Source organism: Pelecanus crispus, chromosome Z (genome assembly GCF_030463565.1).
Source record: "Pelecanus crispus isolate bPelCri1 chromosome Z, bPelCri1.pri, whole genome shotgun sequence".
Classification (NCBI taxonomy): Eukaryota; Metazoa; Chordata; class Aves; order Pelecaniformes; family Pelecanidae; genus Pelecanus; species Pelecanus crispus.
In genome coordinates, this window is record NC_134676.1 from 69,210,229 (window position 1) to 69,235,242 (window position 25,014).

Consider the following 25,014-nt stretch of genomic DNA (forward strand, 5'->3'; position numbering starts at 1 on the left):
AGAAAGTTAGTGGAGGAGGAAGGATCAGGTTGTCTGCAGGAATCAGAATGACCATGAAAAGTGGAGGATATCAGGTGACTAGCCTGGCTCTTTTAGTAGCCAAAAATAATAGTGCATCACATGTGGGAAGACCCTGAAGTCATAAACCCAGTTGTGATTTGCAAGGGACAGAGCTTGACTTAACTGGAAGACTTTAGGGAGATAGGTTAAGCGTCGGCATGTTTGTGGCATTAATGTCATGTACAGTTCTGATCCTTGAAGGTGCAAATATTTAACCTCATCTATGTCTTCGAAGCTTTTTCAGTTTTACTATTATTTTTACCACCAGACCTCTCCCAAGTACAGTGTTAATACAGGTAATTCTGTCAGCAATATCCCTTTGCAAAGAATAGCTGGTGATTACCCATGGTGATATGTCACCATGTACTACAGAAGACAGTCACAAGTATGGATGAGCAGTTCAGACCACATAAAATGAAATAAGCAATGTATTTTCACATTTGGAAAGAACATATTGCAAACAGGAAAGTGCTAGACATAATATTTTAAAAGTAAAAGTATTTAATTAAGGATGATTGTTATATTATTAAATATAAGATAAAATTTATATAGGATATTTATATCAATCATATTTTACACTGGTTCCATAGCATTTTATGCAGCCAGCCCAGTCAGTTTCCTAGTACCTAATGTCTTCGAAGGATGTCAGATAATATATAGCTATAAGACTTTTCAATAGCAGATATTTCCTCAAAGCTGGGAGTCCAGATACTTTACTTGACTTTCAAAAAAGTAGGCCCTACATTTTTCTGATTGTTTTCTCCATTTATTTTAATTCTTTGAATAATGAGTGCTCATGAATGGTGCTGAACGGAACCTTGGGGACCGTGTTTTTCTTTAAGAACTGCAGGATAGGTAAAAGCACATACAATGCAGTCTGCAAAGTGGCACAAACACTGTCGTATCTGTGTGCTTTCAAACTGGCTTGTTTTGGGGACATAGTTGGGATCACACACTTGCTTATTCATCCTCGTCTGTGAATGCAGTTATTACTGATGGTGGGGGCTTGAGATGTTGATTGACATCAACTGCAATTATCAGCCTACTTCATATTAGGTTTTTCCCTGCTGTGGTCATGACAGTAGGATGCTGAACGTTCCTTGTACTTTTTCATTACTTAATTGTATCTATTCCATAAACATGAATGCAGGGTCAAATCTTACAAAGTTGTTGGGATTGGTTGCATAGCTAAAGACACATGGATGTCATCCATGATAAAAAATAAATTATATCATTAACCTGACATTGTGTCCAGAGAAGATCCACCTGCCTAGAGCAAAGACACTAATATTAAATATCCTTTAACTCTAGTATAGAAAACAAACATCAGGAAGGTTTGAGCTCAAGAGGAACTTGCTGGAATAAGGCTTTTTTAAGGCCCTCATAAATTTCTGCTGGTAAAAAACCTGCAGCATGAGCAACACATCATTTCAGCTACCCCTTTCTTGAACACACATGGTCACTCAGTCTTAACTGTGTGGTAATTTTGTAACATGAGTTGTAATGATTCAATATCCATTGATAATGTAAAACTGAAGATTTCATGTTGCTTTTGTATGCAGTGATGCAGGTTTGTGCTTAAGACTATCATTCACGGAATAGGACTTAGCCTAAAGCAGAAGGCAGAAGGTGGAGAACAACCTCACTTAGCCAGTAATAAATGTCAGGCATGGACGTGAGCTTTAAGCCACTCCCTTGCATCCTATCACCAGACACCTGAGAGGGAGTTCAGCACTTCCCTCTCCACTCCCCAGCATGAGGAAGTTTTAGATAGCAATGATGTCTCCTCTAAACTGAACAAACCGAGTATCTTCAGTCACTCCTCATCAGTCATGCCCTGCAGTCTTTTCACCATCTTTGTTGCCCTCCTTTGGACATACTCTAATGTGGTTGGCCTTTTTGGCACATTGTTGACTTGTATTGAGCTTACCATCAACCAAAACCACCAGATCCCTTTCTGCAGGGCTGCACTCCAGCCTCTCGGCCTCCAGTCTATACTCAAAAGGATATTAAGTTAGTAAGGCATGACTTTCCCTTCATGAACCCATGCTTTGACTGTAGGTGCTTACACCCTTAGGTAGGCACTGAGCAGAGATTCTGAGTCTTTTTCATGCAAAAAACATTGGACTTAAGTGCTCAAAGGGGCATATCTCGACAAGTTTGTGCATGGAAGGTGTCCATGAAACTAGGCTCTTTAAGTCAAAGCTTTCCTTAACTTCACACCCAGCAGTGCGTTTCTGGACAAGCCTTAACATTCCTTGACCATCCTTCCCACCCATTTAAGACTCTCTATTTCCAATTCTCCAGTTAATAACCACAGACAGTTTTACAAGTGTAAATAAATTTGGTCCCAAAATGCTGCAGAGTCTAGCACGTAAATACCAGTAGGTGTAAGGTCCACAGAAGATCAACACCTTTGCAGTGAAATGCAGTTACTGCTGACTGCACCATAACCACTAGACTGTGCTTCTGGTCTGTATACAGCAATTTTGTATGTGGATTTAAATTACAGGGGTAGGTTCTACCACCACTTGTTAAGTGCTGATGACAAAGAGTAGAAAAATCTGCCTCTTAAAAAGCTGCTGGGCTTTAAAAGAGGGTTCTCTTAGAAACACTTAATTTGAAGATTGTTTCTAATTATATATTGTTTTCTGAGATTTACTTTCCTCCCCTTACTTTTTTACTATTAAGACATTTATATGAATGCAGGATCTTATTTTCTTAAGCAATCATCTGCTCTTGCTATTTACTCTGCTCGTGAAATCATAATCCTCTATTTGTCACAGCACAATAATTTCCTTGGCAACCAGCTGTGATGTCACACATAGCGGCTTATGATTTCAAGAGCTGTTTTGCTTTTAAATATAAAGTTCGTATCTTGTAAGTAAATACCCCTTGTCCACCTAAATGCTGCAATTAAATGGGAACAGAAAAATATATGCTATAGAAGCAGTACTGTACCTAGCCAGAATACTTGTCAAAGGTTTCTGTGAGATAGTGGCAACTTTTCAATGTTCTTTTAACATAGTTTGCTGAGGATTATTTTGCATTTGGTTCTAATTCTGGGCCACTAATACCTTGTCTGCCAAATACATGAAAAGACATTATTCTAGAAGGAGTTGATTTACAACATGAAAGTTTTGTATCTTCACAAAGTCTCAGGAGAGCCTGGGAGGTACATTTTCTGTCTTGCTGTCTCTCCTGTAACAAGGACAAGGATTACATTTCCTTAGAGTATGTGGAGCTTTTAATGCCCTGACACTTGGACCCTCTGTGGAGAAAGAGGTGGGAGAGGTGTTCCTTCAGCTCCTTGTCAGGCTGTGGCTGCTCCTTGTTAAGCACTAAGAACAAAATCAGAAATGAAAAAAAAGCAAACTAGAGGCTCTGTGCTTGTGTTTCATTAGTGCTGCTGGCTTGGTGCCCAACTATGTCAGAAGAAAAAGACTTTCTTCAGAAATTCAGGGTATTGATTAATGCTGTATTAGGGACTTCAGATAGAGGAGGCGCACACTGCCAAAGATGCCTTCTCTGACAGTGGGCGCTTGGACGGCCAAGTAAGATTTGACAGTGATCTCTGCTCACAGCACAGGACCGCAAGAGGAGGTCCTCAGAGTCAGGGCTTTCAGCTGAGAAAGCGTAGGCTTCAGCACAGAGGTTGACCTATTCATGTGTTCAGAATAAGAGTTTTTAAAATTAAAATAGCAAGGACAGTCATTTAGCAGGCTCAATAGATCTCAGCACTGTGCTCTCTTTCACAGTTATTTAAGCATCCTGCTGAAGCTCAGGCATGTGACACTGACTTTTAAAACACATGACAAAGATAACAGAATGATAAGCAGAGAAAGAAGCCTTAAACAATGTGGGATGCACCCCCCTGGTAGTTGCAGAGCTTCTGTCTCCTCTCTTCCTTTTTTCAATGTGAATGGTTTACCGGAGTAAAAATAAGATGATACTAGCTGAGGAGAGATTGGATAGAGGGAGGGGAGAACTGGGCACTATGTCAGAGGAGGAGAAATAATAGCTCTGACCTGCTGAGACCAGCGTGAGTTGCACAGGGCCAGGATTTCAAACGAATTGCACTTGCCCTGCAAGTAAATCCTCTCTCCCCTCTTGAATTCGTAGTCTTCAGCTCCAGATCTGAAAGCTGTACTGACAGCCCAAGGCTGCACATGCAAGATATAGTTGGCAGGTACAGTCTGTCTCCAAATTTGGGCAAGCTGATCAAAAATCACCTTGCAAAACACAAGCAAATCTCCCAGGGTGTGCCTTTCAACAAAGTAGTTAATGATAGCTTTTCCCCATCCTTAGTTTGTTTAACCACTGTGTGCTGTTTATTGCAGGAGTGATTCGTGAGAGTTACCTGAAGGGTCATGATCAGCTGGTGCCCGTCACCCTGTTGGCCATTGCGGTTATTCTTGCTTTTGTCATGGGGGCCATCTTTTCGGGAATCATAGTGTACTGCATCTGCGACCATCGCCGCAGAGACGTGGCTGTTGTGCAGAGGAAGGAGAAGGAGCTGACCCACTCCCGCCGTGGCTCCATGAGCAGTGTTACCAAGCTCAGTGGCCTCTTTGGGGACGCTCAGTCCAAGGAGCCAAAGCCTGAAGCTATCCTCACGCCTCTGATGCACAATGGCAAGCTGGCTACCCCAGGCAGCACTGCCAAGATGCTAATCAAAGCTGACCAGCACCATCTGGACCTGGCCGCCCTGCCAACCCCTGAGTCCACCCCAACCCTACAACAGAAGAGAAAGCCCAGCCGTGGCAGCAGGGAATGGGAGAGAAACCAGAACCTCATCAATGCCTGCACAAAAGATATCCCCCCGATGGCCTCGCCCGTGATCCCAACCGACCTGCCGCTCAGGGCTTCTCCTAGCCACATACCCAGTGTTGTGGTCCTGCCCATAGCCCAGCAGGGCTACCAGCATGAGTACGTTGACCAGCCAAAAATCAGCGATGGGGCTCAGATGTCTGTGGAGGACCAGAATGCTACCCTTGAGTACAAAACTATCAAGGACCATCTCAGTAGCAAAAGCCCCAGCCACGGGGTTAACCTGGTGGAAAATCTCGACAGCATGCCACCAAAAGTACCCCAGCGGGAAGCTTCCCTTGGGCCCCCGAGCACCTCACTGTCTCAGAGTGGCTTGAGCAAGCGGCTAGAGATGCACTCTTCTGCTTACAACGTGGACTACAAGAGAAGCTACCCTACAAACTCACTCACAAGAAGTCACCAGACATCAACCCTCAAAAGAAACAACACTAACTCCTCTAACTCGTCCCACCTCTCTCGCAATCAGAGCTTCGGCCGGGGCGACAACCCGCCACCGGCCCCGCAGCGAGTGGACTCAATACAAGTCCACGCTGCTCAGGCACAGGCTGTGACTGTGACTCGGCAGCCGAGTCTCACCGCCTACAACTCACTGACGAGGTCAGGGTTGAAACGTACGCCCTCGCTAAAGCCAGATGTACCTCCCAAACCTTCCTTTGCTCCGCTCTCCACATCCATGAAGCCCAATGACGCATGTACATAATCAGAGTGGGGTGGGGGGGAGGACAGCAATTAAGCAGAGGTTGCCCTTGAAAGCCAGTGTTCTGCAACTGTTATCACTCACTCCTCTGAGAAGATGGTTGTTGCAAGCTGAAGATGTGTCGGATTTCTGCTCTCTGGGAAAAGTGGAATATTTTTTTAAACCCGAGCCATATGACCCATGGTTGAAGGTTTGCAATTGCAGGACTCACCCCCACAACCCGCCAGTTCTTTGCTCGAAAGACTAACCCTCCATCACAAACGTTGAGCCAAAAGCACACAGGTGAAAGATGACTGTGACATTTCACCCTGCCCTGCAGCTGCACAGCGCATTCCTGAACTGAGAAAGAGTACTCTGAAAAGCAAAACAAATAATTACAAAAACATATTTAAAAAAGAAAAAAAATGAAAAAAAAGAATCCATTGATAAAGCTAACTCTGACTTAACAATGGCAGAAGTTTACTACGTGCAGGTACTGTGAAATGATGCCCATCAGTGTTACAGCCATTTGGTTACAGCAGTTAAATGCCTTGTTGGGCAAACTATGTCATAGATTTCTGCTACCCTTCTCTTTTAATGAATAACACATGACTGTTAACGCAAATAACTCCTCTTATTTATTGTTCAACTTTTGTTTTTCCTAAGATGACTTCTGCGTATCAACCTGTGAGCAGCTCTTCAGAAGTACCTTGAAAGTTATACCTATTTAACATGAAACCCATTAACTGGAGTAATTAAAACTCTTTTTATTTTTCCAATGAATTCACTGAGTTAGATAAGTTGGAGCTGGAATTCTGAACTTTGTGCCTGGACTGCCTGATTAGCTGAAAAAAAAGGGGATATCTATTTAAGTCTCTCAGCTAATTAGCTGGCTGGGCCTCTGACCTAAGACAGCAACAAACAAATACCGCAAGTTCATAACTTCTAACACAACTGCAAGAGAAACTCTTAAAAGCTGCACATTTGTGCACCATTGCTATCAACATGGCTTTGTCAGTAGCTAATACTTTCTGTGAAGGCACCAGCTTGTGATGTGCCATCTCATTTCACCTTGCATGTGAGACGGCAAACAAAATCCTCAAACAGTGTGAACTAGTTAATATGCCGGCTGTTACCATGCATAAATTATGGTCTTATCACACGGGTTTTTCGTGGGAATATATCTGTGAATAGCCTGTTTTCTTCCACATGTAAATTTGTGCCTTACACCCTCAGTTGTGTATACTTGTGAGCTGTAGTATGTAAAACCTTTTTCTTTTTCCCCTTTGAGTAATGCAAATATTTATTGATCCTTCCTCCTCCAAGCCCCTTCAAGAACTGGAGTAAAGACATTCAAAGAAGAACCTGGTGGTTATTATCATAACCCCGTGTCCCTCAAGAAATTAGGCTAGCACCATGCCCTCCACTTCAATTTGACTTTCTATCTGTGCCAAGTCCTCTCTCAAAAACCACCCACAAGCGGCGATGCTCCCAAGGCACCATGCTGGGCGTTCTGTCTTCCCCCGCCTCCCGCTCCACCTTTACCACACGTCAGCATGGGGATCGTTCTCACCAGGTAGCAGGGAAGTGACCAACACCCCTGTCCACGGGGCTGGGCATCCCCTGGCTGGGGATGAGCGCCGGCGAGAGGGGCCAAGCCCCGCAGAAAGCCCAGCTGCACGTCCCGCGGCACGCGGGGCACATGGAGCTAGGACAGGCAGGCAGGCTCCTGCTGTAGCTACCTGCTGCTCCAGAAGGATGCTGCATGTACTTCTCTGGGGAAAAATGTAATTTTTTTTTTCCTTTGTTTCTTTTGTGTGACTGTGCATGTAGCTAGCGTGGGAGTGCGTGCGCACAGGTGTGTGCGTGTGTGTGTGTGCGCGCGCAGGTGTGTAAGTTCCTTTCCGGTCTTTCAGTTTATGCAAAAACGTAGATGTGTTTTTAATCTGTTACAATAACTGTGTCAACATACTGTAGAAAAATGATGGGGATCGCTTCTAAGCTTTTTATATATATATATATCTACTGAACAGTATGTTTGAGTAAGGTGGTTTCTGTTTCAATTTGTTTTTTAAAATTTTATACTTCCATTTGTTTTTCAGGGTTTTGGTTTTGTTTCTGAATGATTGAAAAGACAGATTTTAAGTCCATTAGCTTATAGATGGTATATATAAAGTCTGGATGGTCTAGACCAAAGTGTGTAACAAGGGTGCTTGCATGTTCTTTCATTTCATCATGGCTTCTTTTATGAAACAGTTTTGTTCACCCTTAGTGAACTATGCAGACTGGAGTAGGTAGTTCTGTATCCAAAGCAATGTTGTTGTTTTAATAAAAACAAACAGAAAACCCTTTGAAAACAGTAGGTAGCAAGGTCATTTTTTTTTTTTAAATAAATAACTCACAACCTTTTTACCAAGCTCCAAATGCACAGGTCCCATTGGTATTACCCCACAAAGCGTTCCCCCAAAAATGTAGACACAAATAATCATGGCAACAGCTTGTGCAGTAACCTGCCTTCACAATGTACACCACACCAGTTACTGGGTTGACCTTGAAACACGCGTTTTGTAGTTGGTGGGTCTTCTGTTTTCATCCTTTCCCACTCCTGGTTCCCTTCCACCCTTTGTTTCAAGGGGTTCATGAACCTATGTGTGCCTTTGCTTTCCACCCTTGCTATACACTGGTAGATGCAACAAATTCAGACTCTCATTTGTTGTAAAGTTGTAACGTATTGTGATGTCACCAGTTTCCCTTCATTTCCACATCCCCCTAACATCTGATTCACAACTTAATGTATGTTGTAAAAAAAAAAAAAAAAAAAAAGAAAGAAAAAGAAGAAGGGAGGAGGAGAAAAGGAGAAATAAAAGCTCTTGATTACATATGGTAATAAAACCAGACTGTTCTACCTTATTTCTTGTGTCCTGGTTCTTTTTTTTCTACAATGACTTATCCTTTTCCTTAAAAAATGCAAACAAATGCAGTGCTGATCATTTAGATCCGATTAATGGTGAGGAAGAAATTTGTTACTTTCTGTCTCTCACAGAAGATGAACTTGACTTTAGAGTAAGGTGATGGTAATTAAAAATTGAATCACACATTTTCTCTTCCTCTATTCATATTCTGCATTTTCTTTTTATGAGCTTGTTCATCATCAAATATTTATGGCAGACTTGATAGTTTAAAAGATCAAGGCTGGGATTTAAGCACACGTGGTCCACCAAAATAGATCATCATACAGATGTGACTTCATCTCCAGGCTTTACATATTAGTAACAGAGGAGCCTGTGTTTTCTTTTAGCAGGCATAAATCTATTGTGCTTCACAGGCCTGCTTTAGAGGATGTTGCCTGAGACTTTAATTCTGCAAGAAAATGGTAGTAAAGAGATAAATAACAAGAGAGTATATAATCTCCCTAGTCCTGGGAGTCATTAAAACATACCTGCATTCTCAACATTGATTTTGTCTAACTGTGGATCACTTGCACTCAGCCATTAGAGTACAGGTAAATGCTTGGTTACGTTAGTTGCGGGGCTTGGCGATTTTGTTTTGTGACACAAGTTTCGTGTGGCCCTGTAGAAACAAGGGATCGGATCCAGTACTTCACTCTTGCTCAGGTCATATTGGGCTTTCCTGGCCTGCCAGGACACCCTGTTCTGGACCTAGAGCCTTACCAACATGTGCCAGTCTCCCACCTCGCACCACAAATAGTCCTGACACTGGCTCAGCAGAAAGTGGTGAAGTACTAGCTTTCCTCAAGGAGTGGGAGGGACACGATGGATTTAAAAAGATAATCTGTGACAAAGCCTTGGCACGTTCTCCTCAGTGGAAAGTGGGAGGCCCCTCTACACCTCCGTCTCCCCCTCTCTGCCCTGAAGGACTCCAGAGCTCTGAAGGTGGTGGCCTTGGTGTAGCAGTGACACGCAAGAGCACAGCATTGCAAACATGGTTTTTCAGTGCCTTCCCCACAGACATGTCTCTCTTTTTTATCTCTGGTGCAGGCTTCCTTTGAGCCAGGCACACTGGCACACAGATGTAGCCATGGGGATGATGTCTGCCATGGCTGGGACCTGGTAGGCTGCCCTGAGTGATGCTGAGGGACCCCCAGCCTGGGGACAGGGGGCACTGTATGGTCACAGAGTACTCCACACTCTGCTGCATTTGACCTGTGTGCTCCCAGAGTCACAACAAAAGGGAAAGAGAATGCCCTCCGGGTACTTGGAAATGTATATCATTCCCAGTCCTGCAGCCGGTCCTCTATGAAGTTACTTTGTCCAGCTTTGTTTGAAATGCGTCATATAAGCAGCACCTAGGGAAGCTATTCAAAGATTAATAGACCTCTATTTTAACATTAATATTCGTATTCCTCTATAAACAATTGCAGGCTGCTGCCTGGAGGACAGGTCCCAAGAACAGCTCTAGCAGTGGAACTGGCCACCTCCTTTGCAGAGCTCCTCCACCTGTTGCCAGTGAAAGGAAGGTCCATTTAAAGCGTGGGCGTGAAGGAGTGAGGGCAGAAAGGGGGATGCCCTGATGCAAGAACCATATGAGGTCTGTAACTGCTCTGCTTGTGTGGCCACAAACTGCTGCCCAAGGGAAGGTGTGAACCTAGCCCCTTAAAGCAATTTTCCCTCACAACACCTCCCTGAATGTGCATCTCTGCGCTGGCACACACATAGCGTCTGACAGAGACCTGTCTTACCATACTGCTGTGCAGAAATGACCAGGAAAGGAAATGAAGGAAACGGGGTGCATCAGACCCCACTGCCCTGGTAGGGTTTTGGCCAGCCAAGTGCAGTGCAGGCACCCACAGCAGCACCCCACCAAGCAAGGGTCCCTCCGCTGAGCACCCACAGCTCTTCCCCGCGAGGAAGAGGCAGTGCCCTCAGCCTCCAGTATGGTGGCTTTTGACAAGGAAGGAAACCTCTGAGCTACCCGCTGTCTATCTGAATCACAAGATCCATACCCTGCAGGGACCACTGGTGCCACACCACAGAAACTCCCTGGGGCTGAACAGGGCAAAGAAGATACCCAGGAGAAAGCAGGGGTGCTTCGAGCATTTCAGTCAAGTGAATGTCACCTTATTCATTGTAATAATGGTACTCATGTTGACCTCAGTTAGCATGTCATCGAGGATGCATGGAAGTTCCTTTCCAATCAGCATTAATTTGCATATATATTTTTACACAAAATGGAACCCAGCTGAATGACTCAAAGTAATAGGTCTCCATAAATAAATCCTGGTCCACTGCCCCATTCCTCCCGTCTCCCTCCAATAGGCGTACCTTTTCAAACTACGCAAGTGTCTTTTCAAGGATAACTGGAAATCCTACTCCATTGTAGCTTCTACAGCATCTTCTATTTTGCACCTGAAAGCTCCTCACATGAAAAAAATGTAGACAATCAGGCAAAGCATGGGCACTTTTACTTCCAGCAGGATGGCAATACACAGGGCTGATTTTGCATGAAAGGCGGTGCCAGAATGAAGTGCCAGAACAGTAATGCATCGACAGTAGGAACAACACACTGGTCCAGCTGATAGCCAGAGTAATTTCTGGGATGCAATTCCAGATCATTCTTCTGTCACAGAATTAGTGCGGCAGGATTACTCTGAGCTCTCTCCCAGGGCTGGACACGGATTCTTGCTCCCCAGAGCTTGCTTATAAAGCTTGTTTAAAGCAATGTGGAGGACCTCAAGTGGTAGTCTTGTCTACCCCACTGCATTGAGACAGGATCAAGCAAACCCAACCCATTCTTCATGACTGATTGTCTAACCGCTCCTTGTAAACATGATTTACTCTGGGAAGAAGCAGAAGTCACCCAAGGGATCAATGCCAAGTGTTTCAGAGCGTCTAAAAAAAACAATAAGCTAAGAAAGTGGTTTGGACTGGCTTAGTTAAGGCCCGTTTTCTCTTTATCCAATTAAAGTTAATTTCCCAGAAGTATGGCACCTGCTCCAACCAACAAGTGTTAGAGAAACACATTGTGTATGTAATATTCATATGCTTCCTTCTGATGCGTGTGTCTGCTAATGAGTCTCTAAGTAGTCTTTTTATTACTTTTTCCCTTTGTTTTAAAGAGTAGAGATACTTTTCAGAATAAGTACTAAGACCATCATCACATGCCTTGTGCAGGAGAACGATGATGTGTTAGAGTTCTTTGTATGAATAGAAACAGGTAAATAGTCATCTATCCCCTGACTTTGTAATTTAAACAGTGTAAGTCAGTAGGGAAAGGCTATAATTGGAGTCAGAGTAAGTGAGGTGAAAATTGTTAGGTGGCAGTACCATCTGCATCTTGTTTTAATTAACCAAGTTTATTATCAGAATATAAAACTTTCTGCTACTCAAGTCCTTGGCTTATTTCAGCCATCAGTCCAAAGCGATTGACACGTGTCTAGGTAAGCACAATTACTGATCAGCAAAGGGGAATTATCCTCCCCGCTGATCTGGCTAACAGTTACCGTGTCTGGGAGTAGGGACAAAAATATGACTAACCAAGATCATTGTCACATCTGCTTAGTGTTTCATGACAAACTCTATTAAGGCTAACAGCACCACTGTTAATTCAATTAGATCAGTGTTTTCCTTTGCTGGCCATGATGCATTTGGAAGACCAGCAACTGTATGCAGAGCGTGGCTGGCAGTCCGCTGCAAGGAATAATAGCATCATAAATAATATATTAAGACGAAGACAAATCTAGCAGGCTGCAGTCAGAGCACATCAGCCATATAGCTGAACCCTGCAATATCGCAAGTAGGGGGAGGAAAAAAGTAGCTGTGACAGGAAATTATAACAACCATAAACGACAGGGACTGCAGGAGGGAACAAAACTCATTAGGTCAGCTCTTTAAGCAAAGTGCAGGGGAAGCGCAGGCCAGCCTGCCGGCAGCAGTGGAGGCAGTGCGTGCCCTCACATTCATCCTCCTTAAGATGAAATAGCAGACGTCTAGTGCTGGATTTAAAGGAAGATGATAAATAATGAAAGGTAACTGGCAAAGAGCTTAGTGGAAACCCAGCTCTTTCTCTGGCCTGCAAGCTCTGCCTTAGCATTCAGCCCCACAGACCACTTTCACCCCATCTGCAGCCTGGGACCGGGACGGCTACACCCTCCAGGGCAGCCCCAGGCTGCCCCCGGGGTGGCAAAACTGCCAGCCCTGGCACCAGCTGAGAAACCAGCCCGTTTTGGGGAAGCACCTTGCACAGCCAGGGAGCTCAGACTGTGGGAGTGAAGGGCACAGGCAATCCGGGGCGGGCGAGTCCTTCGTTCCGACTTGCTGGATTTGGGCTAGCAGGTGGCACACGTCAGCACGTGGGCACAGCTAACACCAAGGAGTAAGAGCCATCCTTGCGAAATCCTGTTCCAGCCTCTTCTGTGGTCAAAGGAAAAAAAATCAAAATCTACCTTTGGCTCAGCCAACATACTAGTAGAAAGGTGCTGATAAGAGCTTCCCAAAACAATATCTACTTTTTTTTTTTTGTTAATACTGCCTTGCTATGTAGAGAAAGGCACTCCATGTTGGAAAAGAAAAAAAAAAAAAAGAAAACAAGGAGATTTTATTTCTCTGACGTTTTGAAATTATGACATAATCTTATCAATCCTCAACAAATACAACCTAAAGTATTCGGGCTGCTGATAAAGGTATTGCCTCTGATGGTGCAGCAAACTGCAGATTGAGCTTTTTTAATGCTGCTTAAATTGCCTGTGAAGCAACCTTTTATGAGATATGGTGGTTCAAACAATTTTGCAAAGAGCAGGAGACAAAGAGTTCCTTTTACGCTAAAATGGTTTCCTAGGAAACACTGCAAAATGTAATGTGATATCTCTTTGTGGAAGTTCAAGGACTTGTGTGTGCAAGCCTGTGTTTCTCCTGACCCTCTTTTTTTTTTTTCTTTTTGGTGTGGTGTATGGTATCGCTGGCCAATTTTACCTTTTGATGGTATCACAAGAACCGAACAAGCCTGTACCACAGCATCCCACAACCTGAAGGACATTTTTCTCTTTGATAATCAAATGTCTTCCCTAAACAGAAAAGAAAATTTTTGATCAAAACCAAGTTTTTTCATCTGTAGCACCATGGTTTCAGAATAAGGAAAAAACAAAGACTAAAAATTCTCAGCGCCAAATTTCAAGTTTCAGACAGTCTCCATGCCTGACCCAGTGTATTTTCTCATCTGTATGGAGCCTATACTACACAACATAAATTGGTAGGAGTAAAGCAGAAACCAACACCCTGCAATGCTAATCAGAGATCTGGCCACATGTTATAGGAAGAGCAGACACATGTCCGATCGTCCTTTTAATTAAAGCCTAATAAATCTTCCCATTTGAGAGAAGCACTTTGCCCTTCCCTATGTGCAAACAATGTGTCCCCAGAAACGCAAAGCTTCTAACTGGGACAACTCAGCTGTTTATCCAAACAATAGGTAACTATGTCTGAATTTCCCTGACTGCAGGCCTCTCATTAGTTTTACCACTCTCATAGATGATAATAGTGATATAGCATTAGGTGCATCTCCTATGCATGTTAAGAGACTGCAGAAATATTGATGTATAAAAACCCTTTCCCCCAGCCCTGACTGTTAAGACCTCAATAGACTGAAGTCCTTCGGTAGACAATACATGACCCTATGCAGTGCTGTCTTTCATCCGCCCAGCTGCGACCTGGGCACCCAGACCCATGCAGTTCTGCCCAGCATTATGCCCAAATAAAAAAGCATACTGGCCCAACTGCAGAAGCACTATGACAGTGCATACATGGCAACAGAGCCAGACCTACAGGGCCCAAGCCCCAGCATGGCTAGCGGTGAGGGCATGCCTAATTTCTCACAAGACATTTTAGAAGTTGGTTTGCAATAGACCATCACTAGATAAAAGATGTGAACAGGGCTGAGGATAGGAACTGAGTCTGAGGACTTCCTTTACCTGGTTTGGAGAAAGGGCGAGCCAGTATTTCAGAAATAACAGCATTTAGTTTAAGCAGAGCATCATTCATTGATGACAGGGGCAGCATCGTCTGTCCCAGGCAGCCTCAGCCAGCAAACCTCCTTGAGTTAACCGGGCTGTGTCTTTGAGAAGGACACACCCAGTGTACTGATCCCCAGTGCTGCCTTCCCACCCCAGCTGTGCTAAATTTTACGACCTCGCTGCAGCAGCTGATCCTTTGTGCTTCTGAGCAGAGCCTGGGAGAGTGGCAAGCTGGAGCGTGCATGGTGGTGCGTCTGGATCTGGCCCTGGGAAAGGTCCCTGGAGTGTTTCTGTGCTGCTGACAAACGGGGGGGGAAAAAATCACAGAACATCTTTATAAGCATGGTGTAGGCCAAGCAGCAGGTGGATTGAGGGCTGACGTTTACTATCGGTGCAGAAATGTGCACTTTGGGGAACTACTGAATTCGGCAGGGTGAGCAGGGGGCAAAGGAGAGAGCAGTGTTTGGATCCGGATGTGTACCCTGGAAGAGCTGGAGTGCATTCCTCCAGCAGCACAGGTGCTGACCCAGGGAAACGCTGAACTTTAAGCGCGATTTCATCCAGTGACCTCCCGTTTTTAAAACTGAGCCCGAACAACCGCTTTTCTGGGCAGGGCCCCAGGGCCGCTCCTGAAGAAAACATGCTAGCCACATGAAGAATGGTGCCGAGCTTCTTCCAAACCAACCCAGAGCAGGCAGCCATGCATCCTCCATAAGAACAACCGCCCTTCAAGCCAGGAAACCTCAAGAGCTGAATGGGTGTAAAGCAGTGCCGTGCCAATGAAGGTAAATTGCAGACTCGGGACTTGCTTCCGCTCTCCTTGCTCATGTCCCACTAACTCTGTCTGGACGTACTGGTTACCCTGTGTGGTACTCGCCAGCTGTCCTCACGGGCATGTCGGAAACACCAGCTACAGATGAAGAGGGCTTGGCTGTTGCAGCCTGTAATGCTGTTTTGTGCATCATCTGCTGTACTAGCTCTGCTGCACTAATAGGACTAAAATGCATTTAAATGAGATTTCATCTTTAAGATCAGCAGGTAACTAAGCCCACAGAGGTGCACTATGGTTATATAAACACTTTCTGAGTAGAAATGTATCCTGCTTCCCCACTGTCCTAAACTGTTTATTCTGGGTGCCCAGTTACTGAAGATTTAAATAATTCACATCTACATTCAGACAGCTCTCCTTTGCTGTAATGTGTACATTTAAATATCTCCTAACTGCAGTACATCTACATTTAGAGATTAAAAACCCTATCCAGACAAACACTATTTACTGATGTAAGTAATTCATACTAAATATTAGCCAATGCAGGGAAACCTGACTTGGAGGCAGGGGCTTTCTGAGATGGTGAAGAGTCATGAGTTCATCAGCCTGTGATGCCAGGGCTTTGGCTTTGTCTCCCCGTGTAACCAGCTCACCACATAGTTTATTTAGACTGTCCAGAAGCCAGTCTCACCCTTAATCACAGATGATACAAGATCTGTTCTGATATTCGAACACAGTATATGAAAGGCATTAGGCTGACTGGCAGAAAACTAAATAGTATCCAGAGTATTTGCTTTTAAATGAACAAATGCAACTCAGTCGGGTTTTTTTGTTTGTCTCAATTTTTCAATGAAAGTAAGAAAAACAAGTCGGCCTGAAGATTGAACTGCTAGCTGGTACAATGCTGGGAAGGACTTTGCTTATAATTAGTTGGCCTAAAAGCAATGAAAAACAGTGGATCCTCTTTGGATTCTGTGACTACATCATATATAAGCGAACGGGTAAACTACACCCCAGTCTAGCTAAAGACGTGTGTGGCTTTTCCCCATTGCTTTAGAAATGGAAATGAAAAGCTGTCCCATTAGCGCTGATCACCCAGGCAGTGCTCTAGTGTGATGTCTTTCCTGACTTCTATGTATTGCCAGTACTGCAGTCATGACCAACAGGATTTGGCATGTCTGTGGGACGGACCTTCACCCCATGGGACGGGGAAGACCTGAGAGTCACCGCTGCTCCTGTGGCTGGCACTGCAAAACACGGGTGCTACGAGGACTGAAGGGAGGGTGATGGCTGTGGGTGCAAGGATCAGCCATCAGCAAAGATTCTCGCAGTCCTCTGCAGTGGTCACACAGAAGTGGCTCTTGCTCCCTTCCAGCCTGGAAGTCTGTGCGCATCCACGGGTGCTTTCAACCTGATTTGGAGAACACAGGGAGCCTTCACATAGTTCAAAAGGGGTTTGAATCAGGCTGTTAGTTTTTAAATTGTTCATTCCTCTCCTTCCCCCCTTATCTTGCTACCTGCCCAACTGGGACTACTTTGATGCAGAATAGGCTGGATGATGCATTTTATGAGCAGGCAAAGTGAGGACTGAAGCCAGTTTGTCCAAGGCTACTGGCAAGCCAGCAGCAGGGACAAGGAGCAGTCACAAGGTCCCAGGTCACTCATCCATGTTCTCCAAATTGCTTGGTTTAACTGGCAGCTTTGAGGAAAGGCACAGCTCCAGAGCCCACAGAGTCAGGTGGAAGAAACAGAGAAAAAAACAAAAGAGGTTTGAAAGAAAAAGAATTATCTTTTCTCAAGAATTTCCAAACAGGGCAGGCACGTGGGAACTCCTGTTTCAAGCAAAAGGAGCCAGGAACAAAAGATGTCCCTTCCCACATGGTGGAAGAAAAATAAAAAAGGGAAGCTGCTGGTGTAAGAGCAGGGAAGGAAAGAAGCGTGCTGCCCCGGGGGGTGAGGGCTGCAGGTCCCTTTCGGGGGTTTTCCACAGAGCATCTCACTGTCTTGCCTGGAGAGGTGCGTTTCCACCCAGAGGTGATGGGCTGAACCACCAGCTCGCACCAGTCCCCATGTGCCCCGCAGCTCCTGCCCTGCCCTTCGCACTGCCTGGGCACTCACGGCACGGCTAGCTGCCAGGGGACAGGCAGGCAAAGGCAAGGCCTCCAGCACCATGGGATTTCTGCTCTCAGAAACCATCCTGCAGCAATTTGACCATAAAAATTCAACTGTACTGATACATATATATATATAAAAAAATATTATCATATAGATACCAATATTTCTGTAATTTACATATATGGTATATAAGGTATATTATATTACATAAATATTACATGTATTTTATATATCTTTAAAAACAATACTCAGCTTGATAGTATACAACAAATTAACTGCATATATTCAATTCTTGGTACAGCAAATTGTTTGCAGCAGTGGTAATTTGTGAAGTTCATTTTTCAAGAGCTGACAATCACCAATCCTTTCTCCCTCCTCTCGTCATCCCTTTAAAAGTGAGGTTTGATAGCTGTAGAAAATCTGGCAGAAAGTAGCCCTTTGCACCTTTTTTAGCTCCACATGGCTTTACCAGGAAAGCAAAGAGCTGCTTGGGGGGGCAGCAGGGAGCTGCCCCAGTGCTGCAGCCCAGGGGTGGCAGGAGCAAGGTGGGGGCTCCGTCCCCAGGGAGCAGCATTGTTGGAAGCAATGTTGGGGGTCAGCATGGGAGGAGGCTTTTCCACAAGGACGGTAGGAGTAGATGGGACTGAAAAACCTACTAGCTTCCCACAAAAGAAATAACCTTATGAGGCTAGAATTTAAGTCATTTAAGAGAGATGGTGTGGTCTTACTCATGCAGCTAATTAAAGGTTGCCTCACGTAAAGGGAAAAAAAAAAAACGTAACATTTACAGCAATAAAAATGACGAGTGATTTGTTTCCAAATTGTGCCAAAGACAAAAAACCCACAGAGCCAGCAAAGTTTTTTCCCCTTCTCCTTCAGGGTATGAGGACTGCAGGCAGCCAGCTGCCTCCTGCCCAGGGGGCTGGTGCTGGCCAGGAGCAATTAAACACTAAATTATAGTTGGGCTTCAGTGAGCTACCTCTCTAATCAGTCATCAGCTGTACTGCTGCTGTCAAAGTAGCTTGGATGGTCTTCACATAGCCTTTCTCTCTGTTTATTTATGGAGGATTTGTATGGGTTTATTTTTAATTTTAAGTAAGTGAAAGCTAGTGCCAGAATGGAAGGGCTGCCTACCATGCACAGCTATTTCAGCTGCTGTCCCTTTCCCAGGGTTGTTCTGCACTCCTGGCTAGAGAGGGCCGGGAAGGTCCCACAGATGAAGTGCCAGCCGGCTATCTGCAGAACCGGCACGATGCACATGGCAATGCCTTTCTTTTCCTGCTCTCCTTTGCTGCCGTGTGTGGTGGTGAGCCTCCTGCCTCGGCGATGGGGCAGGAAGGAGGCTGCCTGCCGTCCCTGACCAGCAGCTCTGCCAAGGAGGCCTGGAAGATCTTCAGTCCCAACAACTTGGAGCTGGACCACATCCTTTTCCTCCTTCCTCTCTTCGCAGGATGTTTTTGATCCCCACTGTGACCCTGGCTGTGCCAGAGAGGAAGCGCTGGAGAGCTGTAACACCCCACACAGGCTGGCCAAGCTCTGCTGGGCAGCAGCGTGGGCTGACGGAGATAAGCCCGGGTCCCCAGACCACATCATGAAGTCATAATTTTTTAATGTATATTTGTGCGTGTTACAGAATCCAGATGTATTCACAGTCTCACAGAACATCTGAGGCTGGCAGGCACCTCCAGAGGCCCTGCATCAGCTAGAGCAGGCTGCCCAGCACCGTGTCCACCTGGGCTTCGAGTATCTCCACGGATGGAGAAACCACAGCCTCTCTCAGCAAGCTGTTCCAATGTTAGATCGCCTCCACAGAAGAAAAAAGGAGGTTTTATGTTTAAACAGAATTTCCTGTATTTCAGTGTGTGCCCATTGCCGCTTGTCCTGTCACTGCATACCACTAAGAAGAGCTTGGCTTCGTCCCATCAGGTATTTGTATATTTGTATGTATTTTTTTAATACTCTGTGTTTAATAGAAAAATAAAAGAGGGCTTCTGTAACTGAAGCAAGAACTGAGCCAAATAACACATAAAGGTAGAGAGGCAAACTGCCAGGAAAGCAAAAGTGGAATGCAAAGCTATATGGTAAAATACGTAGTTAGCTTGTCTGTCTGCACATGAGAGCATCAAGAAGATTTGTTGTCAGATGGTAACAAACTTCCTCGGATCATATATTTATATATCCCCTGAAGTGTGTGTTTCCGACAGAGTGAAAAGGATTTTCACTGGGCTCACACCACCCTAATCCCCTACTACATTTCAAAAGCTTGCGCTATTGCAAAGCACATCTGAAACTTCAAAATGAGAAGGCATTAGAGGCTTTCAGATAGGGCAGGGAGAAGCTGCCTCACCATGGCTGCACAAACCACTGCTCTTGGCACTTCAGAAGCAACATCGTTTGAAACACCCATCTACCTGAGGCTCCTGCATTCCTGCTGAACAAAGCCTGGTGATACTATAAACAGCAGCAAACAGCTTCTTGCAGTGGAAAATATTGGACAGCCATTAAGTACAAGTACACATTCACCCACATCCTACCATGTCCATTAATGCAGGTAATGTTACTGCAATTAAAAACCGTGCATTTTCCAAGAAACCACAGTTAACCCATCTGTTTAGAATTGCTTATCAGAATAACATCTCAGATGCCACTATGTGGTAAGCACTGGTGAATAACAATATTTTTAATGGTAAGTGCTGCATGTAACATTCTCACTCGAAGACCTTTGTGCATTAAGGAATTTTCCTTCTGAATAGTTCCATTTAATTTCTGCACCTTCATTTAATTTGATGTGCAGTAGAAATACGCACAAGCCAGAGTCAGGTGTTTTTATTGTCCTCTGCTTAGTGTGAAGGATTACAGTAAAATGGTCTCAAAAATCTCACTGAAGGTCATTTGGATTGCTTTAGACCTTTTCTGAAGCCACCTCCATAGCTACATCCACCACACTGCCACTTGATGAACTGCTGTTGTACTTGCCATCAGTTAAAGGACATTTCTGTAGGATACAGCAGCACCAAGTGAATGAGACCAGTTGCTCTGGGTAGTGCACGCTGCTGGGCAGTACCATGCACTGAGCCTCAGCCTTCCTCCCTCTGTGTTACTTCATGCCTTATTACAGCCTAAACTCCTGTCTGTAAGTTGAAAAACCTGTTGGAAATTTTGGCTTCAAAACCTCAAACACTTGCCTATATGTACTTTAGATGATGGAGGGAAATAATGCAATTTTTAAAACAAACTGAAACTCCAGGGGAGGCTGAGGTTACAGTGGCTCTGATTTTCATGGCCATCCATCACCTGTTTTGCATTTGGGGGAAAAAGACTTTGCAGACAATATCTTATTTATTGGTAACATATAAAAGAAAATATTTGCAGATGACCCTAAGCACAGAGACAGAGACTTCACATTGCTGCTTTATACAGAGGTAGAACCTTTCCTGCTGGCAGGCTATCAAGCAGGAGGGCAAACATCCACTATGTGTAGGAGGCCTTACAAGCACCGTGGATAATAAATGCCAGTCAAGCAGGTATTTTTGGTAAATTATGAAGTAATTCTTCTGCCTAAAGCTATGAATTTCCTCAAAAAGTTTACAAGGAAGAGATGGAAACAAAGATTTTTGCTTTTATGTCCCACTTTCTTACAGACTCCCTTTTTTGGTTATAGATAAAACAATTCATCTTGCTAGGAAGGCATTTTCTTCCTGTTTATGGACATGCAAAATGGCTTTATTATAATAAGACATTATTATGTTTGTATCATTTATTGACATCTCTGAAGTCTTTTAAGAACCATGGATGAAAGGTGCTATACAAGTGCCAAGTACATCATAAATTATTAAATGTTTCTTCAAAATCTGCTTGCTCTGTCTTTGTTTCATCTACTGATACCAGATTTCAGAGCGAGATACACAAAAGGCCTTTATGAAACTTTCCCCTCCTTGCCATCGTGCCTGTGCTGTGCGGTCCGAGGCAGAATCGGAATAAATCACAATATGTGCCATTTTCTGCAGGGACGCTTCCCAGGTGACCTGAAGCCACCCTGTACTGAGAAACTTTACAGGCCTCTCAGTTCTCTCTCTCAATTTAAAAAAAAAAAAAAAAAAGTTGACTATTTGCCGTTACACCATTTGAGTTTGTGTCTTTCAGAGCGTCCCCGCAAGGAAGGGATCCTGAGGGCAGCAAGGTTAAAAGCAAGCGGCAGCCATGAACAGCCCTGCCGTGACGCTCTGAACAACCGTGCCTGGGTAAAGCAAATTATGCAGCTGCTGGTGGGCATTTAAAATGTATATGAACAAGCTGTCAGTCCAAGACCTAAAACTTATTCAGTTATTCAAACTAATTCAATTCCATCACCCAGCTCTGACACCCCCGGCACTTGCTGCAGACCATTTTAATGGGAAGTGATATGTAAGTGCAAACACCTGGGAGGCGGGCGGCAGGGGGATTTTTCTGATACAACAGTCATCACTGTGCTTGTTAACAGCACTGGCATTTATGTGATCCTAATTACGCTGTAAGCGTAAGACAGGCGAGGAAGGTTCACACTCCTCTTGCTGCGCTGCTCTCACACTGTCTGCAGGGTCCCCCCGCCCCTCTGCATCCCCCCACTGTTCTGTGCATGTGTCCCCCCCCGTAAGTCCCCCCATTGCCCCATATGTCCCGCACAGCTTCCAGACTATCACAGCCAGCTGCGCGGCTTTGCTCTCCCTGTCCACAGACACAGGCAACACATTTTGTACCACGAATGTCCCTGGTAGGGCTTACATCAGTATCATTCCAGCCTTCAGCATCTCTTAGGTCAGACCAAGGTACCAAGGAGTAGCCTGAAAGAAAACACTTTTTTCCGACAAACTCTTAGAAGCAGTGGGCTTTTCCCTCTATTAGTTGGCTTTCATTTAACCACAGCACAGACCACTGTGACTGTTAGCAGACCTGACACAGGCACTTGCCATATTTACATTCACATATCTTTGTGAGAGCAATGAGAGCATGGAAGGAGGTCTCGCCTTGAGACCGAGTTCTGATTTATGCTAAAGTTCCCATCTGCAGGTGTTGTCCTCCAGGATTTTCAAACACCAGTAAAGTCTAGACATGGACGTTTTGGCTCCAAAACAATATTGCATTAATTGTGCGTGAAGATAAATTACAAACTGGCTCTTTGGTAGATCCTAAGGTATGGTTTCTAATGGGGCTAGATCCAGCAGGGTTCTCACAGGACTGAGTCTTGGGTCAACATTATTTAATTTGTTTTTAATCAATATTCCAAAAGATGATATAAAGTCTTGGACAGCAGTGTCTGCAGATACTGTGCTCGTTGCCCAGCACTGAGCAGCGAGCAGGATGGGTGGTGGCTGCTCACTGAGCTGAGCTGAATGCCACATTTCAATGATTTTTTGGGTATGCTGGAACCTACCACCCCATTGCGATAATTCAGGTGGGATGCAGGGACAGGCTGGCTCCCATGTGCCATACGGGCTCAGTGTGCACCCCACCTTGAAGGGAGGTAGCAGGAGCTGTGTCTCTGTAGGAAAACACAGAGGTGGTCATGGTCTGTGCATGCAGGAGAGGGAGTGGGGTTATTTTTGGCCTTGCCAAAGGACACGGTCCAGCTTCCAGGGATGTCACAGCAGCGTCCCAACGCCTCTGCATCGTGCAAAGCCTGGGCTGCATGCTGTTTGGCTGCTGGGATGTGGCTGTTGGGGTATGAGATGGCTCAGCCCAGCTAAAACCTCTGCCTCCAGGATGCACAGGGGATGCCATCAGACAACTTAATAGCCTGTGATTTACCAGGGGCCAGGCTGAGATTACTTAATACTCATTACTTAAACTCTGTGGGGCTCTGCTTATATTGCTTATGTTGCTTATATCAAAGCTGCACCCACCAAGGTCAGAAATCGGAGGAGGTGGAAGGCAAAACAGAGATGAAGGGACTTAGTTCAGGTTTTATATCCTGTTAATGGCCAAGCCAAGAGCAGAACCCACTTCCCCTGCCCCCAGTCTTGCACCCAGGCTGAGCCTTTGACCTTGCTCTTGCAGCAGCAGCACTGGAACAGAAAAACAGCTTTTAATGAAGTTTATGCAATCAAGTGGGTTCCTTAAATACAATGGTAGTTTTCAGCAACTTGTAAAGCAATTCTTCATTTGCTAGTCAAGGTTACCTTTGCCATTAAGAGGGTTGTTGTTGATATTTTCTTTTTTTTTATATATATATACGGAAAGCTTTAGATTTGCAGCTTCTTCGTCCACACAGGCCTACTGTGCCAGCTCATTTAAAATAAGCCAGTGACCCAGCCTTCTACCTTGGACAGGAGGGGCTCCTCCAAACACAGAAAGCTGCAGCTCCAGACCCTGGCTGCAGCAGCAGTGCCTGTGAAAGGGGCCAGGAGTGCACCAGGGCATTTCAGACCCAAAGGAGCTGCGTTATTCATGTTCCCCTTTCCCAAAATATGCAGCTGAAAAAGAAAAAAAAAAAAAAGAAAAAAAAAAAAGAAAAAAAAAAAGAAAAAAATAGCATCCTTTAGAAGACATTTTTGACAGCACTGATATACAGGTTAACCCTGGACTTTGTTTCATCACATGAACATAAGGCAATAAATTGCACAGCAATGCAAACACCAGTCTCCTCTGCTTTCGCCACGTAGGCTTTCCTCCCCAGGGAACAATGCTGAGCGAATCCCAGAGTTGGACAGCTGCATCCTTCTGACACACCAAACATTTTGTGGGGTGGACAAGCAATGCTATTATGTCAGAGCAGTAGGTGAAAGTGCTCTTGACTTTATTTTGTAACGTGCATTAATACAAACAGTGATTGTGGTCAAAAGCTTAGATACTGCAGATCCCTCAACAGGAATTCTCCTGATGAAAGATTACTTTCTTTTGGCATTTGTTGTGCATCTCAAATGAACCAGTTCCCAGAACAGAAAAAATGTTCCTACTTGTATTCAAATCAACAGTATTTTCACTCACCATTAACATCTTTCAGCTGTGCAAAAGGAAAAGCAATCAACATGACTGTGAGGCTTGTTCATTTTACCTTTCAAAGCTAAAGCCTGTATGTATCCAAAATATTCTCAGATTCCTTTGCCAGACTCACTGAAAAAAGCACAATTCACTTCAAACGTTGATGTAATTATAATTTCTCACATTAAAGGGCTTTATTTGCTTAGGTCTTTTTGAATGATTGTGTTGCATGTAATAGGAAGAATAAGCATCATTAATTCATTATCTTATTACTATTTAACATGTAAATTGCAGCAGGGCGTGAAGGACCTTATAATGCAAACATCAGCCCTTCAGAAATGCAAAGCATACAATCGGCGCGTGATTCCCGGCACAGGGACACCAGGGACCACCAGAGCGAGGGGGGAACTTCCCAAGGAGAGGAGAGGAGAGGAGAGGAGAGGAGAGGAGAGGAGAGGAGAGGAGAGGAGAGGAGAGGAGAGGAGAGGAGAGGAGAGGAGAGGAGAGGAGAGGAGAGGAGAGGAGAGGAGAGGAGAGGAGAGGAGAGGAGAGGAGAGGAGAGGAGAGGAGAGGAGAGGAGAGGAGAGGAGAGGAGAGGAGAGGAGAGGAGGATGGGGCCCCAGCAGTCTCCTAGCTGGTTCC

The 25,014-nt window shown here is 44.7% G+C and overlaps 1 protein-coding gene across 4 annotated transcripts in view; it reads left to right on the forward strand.

The window, feature by feature from the left end:
- The window catches only part of SEMA6A (semaphorin 6A), a 62,106-nt gene extending 56,516 nt beyond the window's left edge, over positions 1 to 5,590 (forward strand). For all 4 annotated transcript variants that reach the window (XM_075726116.1, XM_075726118.1, XM_009491613.2 and 1 more), the window contains one exon: positions 4,401 to 5,590. In XM_075726116.1, the coding sequence (XP_075582231.1) occupies positions 4,401 to 5,590 (1,190 nt within the window). The remainder of the gene's footprint in view (positions 1 to 4,400) is intronic.
- The last annotated feature ends 19,424 nt before the right edge of the window (positions 5,591 to 25,014 follow it).